The sequence below is a fragment of the Furipterus horrens genome, unplaced genomic scaffold (assembly GCF_987537825.1).
Source record: "Furipterus horrens unplaced genomic scaffold, mFurHor1.1.pri manual_scaffold_2, whole genome shotgun sequence".
Taxonomy (NCBI): domain Eukaryota; kingdom Metazoa; phylum Chordata; class Mammalia; order Chiroptera; family Furipteridae; genus Furipterus; species Furipterus horrens.
In genome coordinates, this window is record NW_028327172.1 from 142,119,080 (window position 1) to 142,131,252 (window position 12,173).

Genomic DNA, 12,173 nt, shown 5'->3' on the forward strand with positions numbered 1-12,173 from the left:
TTGTTAGTGACAGCAAATGTGCATGCCCTCTGCTGACAGAACCTACCTTGCCAATAAAAACTTCCAGGTCCTCCAACTATAAGGTCTCCATTCTACAAAAAAGAAACAGCAACAAATTGGAAAAGAAAAACAGATTTTTTTAAAAGGTGGTAAATCATTGTTAATAAGCATTGCTCTAACAATTTGTTGTACATAAAAAACACAATTTTTAAAAGAGGCCTTTATATGAGTCATTTTCTTTCCTTTTTTGCTTTCAATTATTTAGCGTGTTATATACTTTTAGTTTGACTTAATTAGGTGAGTTGAATTCTCTCCCCTGAGAATATATGATTTCAGTTTTTTGGCACTGCCATAGGTAAGCAAAATAGCTACATATTTAATGTGCAATTTAGCAGACATGATCTTTTGAGCTTTGGCAATAAAATAAACATTCAGTTTCTATTTATCTCAAGGCCACAATAATGCCTATTTTTTCCATATATTTGCCAACCCACCTTTCCCAGGAGATAGCAAAACTCCAAACTAGCAAATGCAAATTTTCTCTTACTTACAACCCCACCTTCTATACTCTGCATTCTTCAAGATGTTGATGAAAGTTATACTATTTGTAAAACTATAGAATCTTGGCCTCCTATATTCTTACTAGAGATCTCTGCTTTTAATTTTGTGAAAGGATATGTGAATTTTAATACATGTTAAATCTAATCGGTCCATTAGAGTGAAGGGATAAAATAATTTACATATTATTGTGAGCTTTTCAGAAGCATAAAAATGTCAAGGTGTTTTTAATCATATGTATTTTTGTACTATTTTAATAGACCATCATGTGCATAGATTACTTTAATAGAAGTAAAGAATAAACAAAAAAATTAAAGAAGTTGCCAAAAGAGGCTAGGTGTATACCTAAAGGTTCTTTTTGTTGGTGGTGGTTACTGGGGTTGGGAGTGGGAGTGAGAGGCAGAAGGTAAAAAAAAAGAAAACAAACAAACAAACAAACAAAACCCCCCAAAAAACAAATAAGGTAAACATTAGAAGCTTTGAGACCAAAGGAATTCACCTTATAAAAATCCAGACTAAATCCTGCTTGGCAGTAACCCTGGCCTTCAGGATCAGCATTACCTAGAATGATCAAAATATATACTTTAATAATCAATTCAGGATAGTCCATTGTTTTCTCTATAGACTTCTAAATTTAAAATTGTCAATATGTGATTTGTATTTATTTCTCAATCCATTCCAAGTAACTTATTAAACAAATATATTTTAATATGTTTCTTGTTCCAAATATCATTGTCATTCTATAATAATATCAACAGGAAGAATGTCTCCTGGAGTTATTATACTGGGTTTTACAGTTCACGTTTGTTTGAAGAAATAAAAGCTCCATTTCTCGAATATATTCCAAGTGGGAGGAGGGTGTTTCTGTGTAGCCTGCACCTTCCTAGTGAAGCCAGACTGTCATTCCTAAAGGGCAGTGTCCAGCTGAGAAAGGGGGAGCTACAGGTGTTCACCTGGGTGGATGCCTTCTGCTGGGGTCACCAACAGAATTTCAATTTTGATAATCCCTAATAGAGAATAAACTTTAAAATATTCAATTTTCATTATTAAGGTCAATTTGGAAATTGCATTATCTCTGGTTACAATGAATCTCACGGGTCATTGCAATGCTAGTGTTCACAAAGAGAAAACTCTCCAGTAATGGCTTCTTTTGTACTCTATCCAACACAATTCACTAACTGGATGCCCAATAGGACCTTATAGTACAGTTTTTTAAACTATGGTCTGTCCAACATGCAGATTCTCTGGATATTGTTATAAAAGTCTCTAGGACATTCGGATCAGGAATTTACTACTTGCCACTTGTACTTTAAAAGAATTTCCTACAACTTTTTAAGTGCTTAGATTAAAACTAAAATGTAGGTCCGTAGGGGTGATCTCAATCTTTATATGGTTAGATAGAAACATGTAAATAATTACTTCTTTCTCAAAGGATATTCCTGGGTGGAAACCACAATAAGGGGATAGGAAAGGAAATGTACATCATCAGAGGAAAGATTTACAGGTTGGGCATGTGCCTCTTCCAAAAGCTTTTTCAATGGACCTGGTCTTTCCAGCTTTTCCTAGAATGTTTTCTGTTTATTTTTCTTTTTTCTTTCTTTCTTTTTTGTTATTACTTAGCTAATTTTAGCATTGTCATCAGCCATTCTTTCCAGATGCTCCTTTTATATTTTAAAATACTTTTCTACCTCATGGACTGTGGGGCTTTTTTGGATGATAATATCTGTTTTTAATTCAAATGACAATTAATGTTTTGTGTATTTTTAAGCTAAATTCTCTTTTCAGCTTTATTAAGGTGTACTTAATATATAAAAAATTGCACATTTTAATGTTTACAGTTTAGTGATTTGGGAAATATACATACACCCATGATATCACCACCACAAAAAAAAAAAAAAAAAGAAAAAGAAAGAAACATCCATCACCAGCAAAAGATTCCTTGTGTTCCTTGATTTTTTTTTTTTAATCTTCACCCAAGGATATGTTTATTGAGTTGAGAGAGAAACATTGATAGGTTGCCTCTCATATCCGCCCCTACCAGGGATTGAATCTGCAACCTAGGTATGTGCCCTGACCATGAATAAAACCCACAAACTTTTGGTATATGGAACGACACTCCAACCAACTGAACTGAGCCACCTGGCCAAGGCTTTCTTGCTTTTTGCTGTTTGGTGTGTGTGTGTGTATGTGTGTGTGTATGTTAAAAACAGTTAACATGTGATTTACCCTCATAACAAATGTTTACATTTTCTTTAAGCAATTTTTTATTTTTCAATTACAATTGACATATAGTATTATATTAGTTTCAGGTTTACACCCCAGTGATTAGACATTATATAACTTACTAAGTGATCATCCCAATAAATTTTGTACCCATCTTACACCATACATAGTTATTAGGATATTATTGACTATATTCCCTATGCTATATTTTCTATCCCCATGACTATTCTGTAACAACCAATTTGTACTTCTTAACTCCTTCCCTTTTTACACCCAATCCCTCAACTCCTCTTCCCATCTGGCAACCATTAAAATGTTCTCTGTATCTCTGAGTCTGTTTCTGTTCTGATTGCTCACTTATTTTATTTTTTAGATATAATTGTTGATAGATATGTATTTATTGTCATTTTATTGTTAATATCTTTGATCATTTTCTTCTTCTTCTTAAAGTAGACCCCTAGATATTTCATGTAATACTGGTCTGGTGGTGATGAACTCCTTTATCGTTTTCTTGTCTGGGAAGCTCTTTATATGTACTTCACTTCTAGATGATAGCTTTGGTGGGTAGGTAGTCTTCACTGTAGGATCTTGCTTTTCATCACTTGAAATATTTCTTGTCAATCCCTCCAGACTGCAAAGTTTCTGTTGAGAAATCAGCTGACAGTCTTATGTGAGTGCCCTTATAGGTAACTAACTGCTTTTCTCTTACTGTTTAAAAATCCTCTTTGCCTTTAACCTTTGGCATTTTAATTATGATGTGTCATAGTGTGGGCCTCTTTGGGTTTATCTTTTTTGGGACTCTCTGTGCTTCCTAGATTGTATGTCTATTTCCTTCACCAGGTTAGGGGAGTTTTCTGTCATTATAGTTTCAAATAGGTTTTCAATTTCTTGTTCTCTCTCTTCTCCTTCTGGTACCACCATGATGTAAATCTTGGTATGCTTGAAGTTGTCCCAGAAGCTCCTTACCCTATCCTCATTTTTTATTCTTTTTTTTCTTTTTGCTGTCCTGATTGGGTGTGTTTTGCTCCCTTATTTTTCAAATTGGTGATTTGATTCTTTATATCAGCTACTCTGCTGTTGATTCCCTGTAAATTATTCATTTCAGTTAGTGTATCCTTCATTTCTGATAGGTTCTTTTTTTGGTTTCCATGTTCTTTTTTATGATGTTGAAGTTCACCCTAAGTTATTTTACTCTCCCCTAAATTCATTGAGCATCATTATAACCAGTGTTTTGAACTCTGCATCTAGTAGATTGCTTGTCTCCATTTTGTCTAGTTATTTTTCTGGAGCTTTATTCTGTTCTTTCATTTGGGACATGTTTCTTTGTCACATTTTGGCAGTCTCTGTGTGTTTCTTTCTATGTATTAGGTAGAGTTGCTACATCTCCCAAGCTTGGTAGAGTGGCCTAATGTAGTAGGTGTCCTATAGAATTCAGTGGGCACTCCAGGTGCACCTCATCCCCCTACCCAGTGTAGGCTTTGTACACACTCCTCTTGTAGTTGAGTCTTTTTGCTGTTGACATGTTAATGGGAGGGGTTTATCCCAAGCCAGTTGGCTGCAAAAACTGGCTCTGACCATTGTGGAGGATCAACTTTGAGGCTGCTCAGCCCATGGAGCAGGATTTACTTCAGTGGGGCTCTAGCTCCTGCTGAATTCACCCCTTGACCCTGTCATGTGTGGAGGTAGTTAGGTCATACTTTGACATGGTCTGAAGCTGTCCACTGAGTACACTGACTCTGGATCCTCCTAGGAAATGCAGACTAGGATCAGCCACTGCTTGTGTGCTTCCCAGGGCTACCCAGCATAAGCTGCAAAGTAATCTGCAGATGGCTGCTCCCTGTGCTAGGCTTGGAGGTACTCAGAAAAGGCAAAGCTGTGAACCAAGGCCAACTGCTGCTAGTGCTTGTTCTGGGGCCACTTAGTGAGAGGTACCAGACATATCAAGGCCAGATGCTACTTGTTTGAGAGATTTTAGGAAAGTCTGAAGCATGAGCCAAGAGAGGCCATTCATACGGAAAAGCCACTGAAAACAATTTGGGTGGGCCTGCCAGTTGGGTGGGGGAGGGTCTCAGGGAGTAGAGCAGGGTGCAAGTGATAGCCAGGTTGATGGAGACTCAAATATGGTTCCCACCTGCCAGGTCTGTAGGGGAAGAGCTCAGAAAAGGAACAGTGACCTTTGCTAGCATTTCTCTCTGGGAGAAGGCTGCCCCTCTGGCACTTGCCCTTAAGCCAGATAATTCAGTCCCTTTCTGTATGTACCTGGTGTCTTTTGAGCCACTGCCCTGTCAGTGGAGCTCAAAATGAATGAGTCCAAGTGACTTCATGTGGGGGCCATTTAAGAGGAACACCTGGGACTCCAACAGCCCTCAGTCTTCCTCAGCCACAATCCTCGCTGGTTTTTACAACCAGAAGTTGTGAGGACTTCTCTTCCTGGCACTGGACATCCCTGAGCTGGGGGTCCTGGTATGGGGCTGGGACCTCTTGCTCCTCAGCTGAGACCTCTGCAGCAAAGGTATCCCTCTTGATTTTTATCCACCACACATAAGTGTAGGACCAGCATACTCTGTATCTCTGACCCTTCTACCAGTCTCTATGTCATTTCTTGTTTATGTCTTTAGTTGTAGGGCTTCCATTCAGCTAGATTTCAGGTGGTTGTGAATGATGGCTGTTTTGTAGTTAAGTTGTAACTTTGGTGTGGTTTGGCTAGATGCAAGTACTGCATTTACTCACACTACCATCTTTACCCCACCCTTTTAACAAATTTTTATATGGATGACACCTTACAGTGTATTTTAACAAAATGTGTTTTTCATAACTGTATTTTATGCTTTATAGTAATGAATGCTATAAAGCTTCCTAAGCTCACCTCTGTAACCTCAAATATCTATGTACCATTAGAAGTTCATGTGTGTAAATACTTGTATACATCCATAAGTATATGTGAATAAATGATATATAATTATATAAACACACATGCAACCTTGAATACATTTCAGACATATTTTTAATGCACAAATTTTCTAAAAATCCTTTTGAAAAGTAACTGACATTTTTATTCTTAACATTGTAAATTATTCTAAAGAAGAGAAATATGACCATGTTTCAAAATAGGAAACGGAAACAATTAAGAGAATTGTTCATAAACTCATTGAGAAAATAACCACCTCCCAATGTTTATTTTAGGTGGTGATCATAATAAAACGTGGGGTTCTTTCTTTCACAAAGTAATTTTCTCTCTTAGAATTATAGTTCATGAGAGCTGAAGGAATCTTTCTTCCTGGAACTTTAGAGTATCTGTAAACTTTATAGTTATGTCCCAGGGTGAACTGAGGAATCCAGGGAATCATGCTGATCATTCACTATTCTATGTTGGCTTCCAAAGTAGAACAAAGGGTGTGTGTAAACCATCCCCACCAGATTTATGAATGACCATAAGATCTGTCAGCATGCCATTAATATGAATGAGCCCGTTAGTGCCCACATTGCTCACAATATTAGTGGAGGGGGTTTGTGGAATGAAATGAACATGAGAGCGTTCTTTAAATTCTCTTTGGAAAATAATATTGCTGATGTTCCTGTTCTGTGAGATGGACCATATGCTCATGAACAAGCTGGCTTTGTGTTAATGAACTGTGAACTCCTGAGGAGGACAGGAAGTCTGCTCCCTGGGTGGACTGGAGGAAGAAGAAATATTCATGGTTAGACAGAGATCATGAGCATGTAAAAACTATGGATGTGTACTAGAGTTGAAAGAATTCTTGGCCATTTATTTAGCTATTCTGCAACTCAACATAAACTCCACTTTTGACTCTGTCCAGCTATTTTTTTATTTAGGAAAATAAATAGTACATCAGTTGGCATCATAATGTGTCCATGTAACTCCAGATGCAAACCTACTATAATTTGTATTTTTATATAATAGTTCAAACTCACTGAAACTCTTACCTCACAAGTCTAGATGTCACGTGCTGTATTTTAATCTGAGCTCTCCCATCATATAGGCAGTCAGATAAAGAGACAGAACAAAAAGCAGTGACCAGATTTATAAATAATTATCCTAGACACTAGTTGGAAGAATATATCATCAAAGCAAGAGGCCTCTGAAGGATGGGCTCAGCATTTTAGCTATAATAGTTTACTGTTATGGGGAAGTATCTTTAGTAAGTCATGAAAACTCTGATATGGATAGGTGTAAAAACAGAGGAACAAGTTCAGTACTGACTCTCAGCTCTACCATGAATTTTCTGGGTAAATTAGGGATTTGATTTATCTCTCTACCTGACTTTTCTCTTTAGCATAATAACAACCACCTCTGCCCGAACAGAGGAGCTTCAGTGGCACACGACACAAAGTACTCCTCTCCTTGCTGTGGCCCATGCCTGGAAAGCTCCCCACTTCCTTCTCCAATAGTCATTTGCTAACAGAAGCCCTTTCCCATCATCCTGTCCAAAAGCTCCTCTCACCACCCAGGCCATGTCACTCCCTTCTCTCTTGTTACATTTTCCTTTATAGCACTTTTCACGACCTGACATTATATCAGGAACTTATTTACTTTTTAAATGTTTTGTATTGAGATATACTTGACATATAACATTATACTAATCCAAGGTGCATAATTTGATATATGTATAGATTGTGAAACGTTCACCACACTAAACTTAGTTAATATTCATAATATAAGTTTTTATTTTTTTCTTGTGATGAGAGATTTTAGTACCTACTCTCTTAGCAACTTTCAAAAATATAATATAGTAGTGTTAACTAGAGCCACCATGCTGTACATTACATCCCTAGGATTTATCTTATAATGGGAACTTTGTACCTTTTCAGCACATTTGCCCATTTAGTTCCCTCTACCACCATCACCACTGGCAACCACCAATCTGTTCTCTATATTTATAAATTTGGTTTTTTTTTAGATTATGCATATAAATTAGATCATACAATATTTATCTTTGTCTGACTTATTTCATTTAACATAATAGCTTTAAGGTCCATCCAGATTGTCACAAATGGCAGGATTTCCTCCTTTCTTATGCCTGAGTAATAATACCACATTTTCTTTATTCATTCATCTATTGACAAACACTTCAGTTGTTTCCATGTCTTAGATTATGTAAATAAAGCTGTAATAAACATGAAATGGCAGATGTCTTTTCAAGACAGTGATTTCATTTCCTTCAGATAGATACTCTGAAATGGAATTGTAGAATCTGAACTTATTTACATGTTTTCTATCTGTTTCCCCCAATAAAGTGTAAGTTTTTCAAAGATAGGGGCTTGTTTTCTATTGTTCTGTGTTTTATTCCCTAAACATAATTAGTGTTCAGTGGGTTCAGTAAACATGTGTTGAATGATTACATAATTGACTTTCATTATCTACAAGAAACCCCTTTTATAAACCATTAAAGTAAAATCCTAATTTTACTGACATTCTTACAGCTGACACCTGTCATGATGTAAGGAAGTAACTAATTTATTTTAGTATTTTAAAACAGGAAGTTATAATCTTCTTCATGCCAAAATCCTGACCAAAAACCATCGAAGTTAACTGTTCCACTCCCAGTCATTTAGATCTCTAAATCTCAGTAGTCTCTTTATTAACCCTCTGTTAATCACTGATCCATTCTTTATTTTCATTGATTTGTTGCTGGTATCTGCTCATTAGCTTGTCTAAAGTAATCTCACATTTTAAAAATATCTCCTGAAACAGAGAAATTTTACTTATAATTTTGGGAATCTAATTTTGAATTGAGTTTTCATGAATACAGTAGTCTGAAATCATTCATTAGAATGATCTTTCTAACGTTATTTTCCTCAGTGTGGTCTTGCTAATTATTAAGGAAAGGAATAAGAATTCATCGGTTACTTCCTGATAAATCTAATGACCTACATAATACATAAAAAAATGGAAGTGTGAGCAAGAGGACATAATGTCCCAATGTCCTTAGGTATGCCACCAAGATGAAGTGATTAACCAGCAGTCCCTCAAAGATGGTACAGGGACACAGACTCACTTTAAAGGATGCATCCCTAGAAAGTTCCTTAAATTGCCAAATGAGACAAGGACTCTACATGTAAAGAGTCTTTTTGAAAAATGGGGATTAGGATGCAGGACTTCAGGTCAAGATAAAGGTGCAGGTAAACACAGCTTTCCTATTCACACAACCACAGAAAAAATTACAAGCAGACTACAAAATAAATATCACCCAGAATCATCAGAAAATTGAGCTTATTGAAGCCTGACAACCAAGGATTTAAAGAAGTCACATTCATCCAGATGAGTAGGAGGGGCAGAGACGCAGAGAGGCACGAAAAGACACAGAGACATGGAGATGCAGAATGTGCTGCCCCACACCCATGTGTGGAGGATAAAAATTGAGAGGGATACCTTGGAAGTGAGGGATCCCAGTCCCACACCAGACCAAGCCCAGAGTTCCAGCACCAGGAAGATAAGAACCCATAACTTCTGGATGTAAAAATTAGTGGGGTTTGGGGCAATGGAAGAAACTGGAATTTTGAGGAGTCTCCTCTCAAAGGGCTCACAATGGACTTAGGACTTATGCAGACTCATTTCCTCTGGGCTTCAGCACCAGGGTAACAGCTGGCAGGGCACAGGTGAAATACAGGGAGAAACATAAGTGTCTAGCATCAGGGAAAGTGCTGGGAGACAGCTTCCTCATGGACAGAACTCCAGAGACCAGGTAGAAGCATTGTTTCCTCTCTGAGCCCTCCCTGACACAGAGCCACAAGAGGCAACATAGGCTGGCAGTTACCTAAGGCTCCACCCAATCCAACTTACCAGTGAACTTTTCTACAAAAGCCTCACTAATAAGACAGGGAATCAAAGCAGCTCAATCTAATACATAGAAACAAACACAGAGAGGCGGCCAAATTGAGGAGACAAATAAATACGGCCCAAATGAAAGAAGAGAACAAAACTCCAGAAAAAGAACTAAACAAAATGGAGATAAGCAATCTATCAGATGCAGAATTCAAAACAGTGGTTCTTAGGATGCTCAAGGAACTCACTGGGTATTTCAACAGCATGAAAAAGACCCAGGCAGAAATGAAGATTACACGAAGTGAAATAAAAAATAAAATGTACAGGGGAGATCCAAGATGGCAGAGGAGTAAGTGAAAGCTACACTAACCTCCTCCCATGACCAATTGGAATTACAAATTAATGGTGGAGAAATCACCTGGAATAAACAACTGAACACTAGTTGGAGAGAAGCTTTATAAGCACAGACAGGCAGAAAAGTCCACTTCATCACAACATGACTGGCAGAAAGTACAGGGATGCAGAAGGGCTCGCTGGACTCCCACAGTGGCAGCTGAAGGGGCTGAGAAACAGCTCAGCAGCCGGGGGTCCCCCTGAGAAGGGCAGGGTCTAAACTCCCAGCTATGCTTCCTAGCCTACAGCAACAAAGCAAAAAGTAAGATAGCAACCAGCTTTGAAGAGTGAAAAGCTGCAGGTGTTTCTTTTTTTGCTGGCCTTAAAGAAACAGCTGGAGACAAAGAGCTCTTAAAGGAATCACATTTGAAAATATATTGGTACCCATTTACCCTGAGATCCAGCAGAGGGAGGGCAGAGAGGACTAGAGATGCTTAAGGAGTTTGGGGTGGTAGCTTTGAGGAGAGAATTGAGGGAGCAGCCAACTGGGTCCCAGTGCTGTCTCATTCCCCATACTGCAGGGAGATCACTCCCCTCCAAGTGGCATCAGCCTGAGGGGAAGCAATAGCCGTGCCCACAGGAATTAATCTGCCCCACTCTTTGTACTTAAGCCTGACAGCTGATCACTGATTGAATAGATTAACAATGAAAGAAGATAGACAAAGGCATTATATCTCTAGTAGTTTGCAACAGACTGCCTAGGCCCATGATCCAATGCCACCAAGGGCAGATCCAGGAGATGCAGATCAATCTAAGAAGCAGAGACAAACAAGAAGAGTCACAAAAATGGAGAGACAGAGATACAATGCCCCATTGAAAGGAAAGGAGGAATCCCCAGAAAGGGTGCTAAATGAAATAGAGGTAAGCAAACTATCAGACATGGAATTCAAAATATGGATTATAGGGAAGCTCAATGAGCTCTGTGAGCTCAAAGAAAACTACAAAGAACTCCAGGGAAACTACAAGGAACTTACTGAGAATTACACCAGCATGAAAAAGGACATAGAAGCTATCAATAAGAGTGAGGAGGAAATGCAGAATACAATTTCTGAATTGAAGAATGCAGTAGGTTGAGTCAAAAGCAGGCTAGAGGAAGCAGAGGATCAGATAAGTGAGCTGGAGGACAACATGGAAAAAATTCCCAGAGTGTACAACAAAACAAAAAAAGACTGAAAAAGAATGAAGAAGTTTTAAGAGAGCTGCAGGACAACATGAAACATAATAATATCTGTATCACAGGAATACCAGAAGGAGAAGAGGAGCAAGGGATAGAAAATCTGTTTGAAAAAGTAACGACAGAAAACTTCCTTACTTGATGAGAGAAAATGTCAGCAAGTCCAAGAAGCACAGAGCGTCCCAATGAAGATGAACCCAAACAGACCCACTCCAAGACACATCATAATTAAACTCGCAAAACTCAAAGACAAAGAGAGAATCCTAAAATCAGCAAGAGAAACAGCTAATAACATTCAAGGACGCTCCACAAGGCTATCATCAGATTTCTCAACAGAAATACTACAAGCCAGAAGGGAATGGCAAAAAATATTCCAAGCAATGAAAAACAAAGGCCTACAACCAAGACTACTCTACCCAGCAAGGCTCTCATTCAAAATGGAGGGTGAAATAAGGAGCTTCCCAGACAAAAGAAGGCTAAAAGAATACATCCCCACCAAACCAGCATTGTAAGAGATGCTAAAGGGACTGTTTTAAGAAGATGAAGAAACAGTGAGAGACAGAGAGGAACACAAGTACAAAGAGATGCAAGGATGGTTTAATATTCACAAATCAATAAACGTAATACACCACATAAACAAAATGAAAGACAAAAATCATATGATTATATCAATAGATGCTAAAAAAGCATTTGATAAAGTACAACACCCATTTGTGATGAAAACACTCAGCAAAATGGGAATAGAGGGAGCGTACCTCAACATAATAAAGGCCATATATGAGAAACCTGAAGCCAACATAATACTCAATGAGCAAAAACTGAAAGCATTCCCCCTGAGATCAGGAACAAGACAAGGATGTCCACTCTCTCCACTCCTATTCAACATAGTCTTGGAAGTTCTAGCCACAGCAATCAGACTAGAAAAAGAAATAAAAGGCATCCAAGTTGGAAAGAAGGAAGTAAAACTGTCATTATTTGCAGATGAAATGATAGTATTCATAGAAAACCCTATAGATCCCATGAAAAACCTACTCGACCTAA

At 38.0% G+C, this 12,173-nt stretch overlaps 1 protein-coding gene across 1 annotated transcript in view; it reads right to left on the reverse strand.

Annotated features, from left to right (window-relative positions):
* The window catches only part of ITGA8 (integrin subunit alpha 8), a 176,780-nt gene that overhangs the window by 126,301 nt on the left and 38,306 nt on the right, over window positions 1-12,173 (reverse strand). Inside the window, exons 5-6 of the mRNA XM_090266563.1 lie at window positions 1,058-1,119; window positions 47-92 (exon numbers count right to left, since the gene is read on the reverse strand). Coding sequence (XP_090122689.1) covers window positions 47-92; window positions 1,058-1,119 — 108 coding nt within the window. The remainder of the gene's footprint in view (window positions 1-46; window positions 93-1,057; window positions 1,120-12,173) is intronic.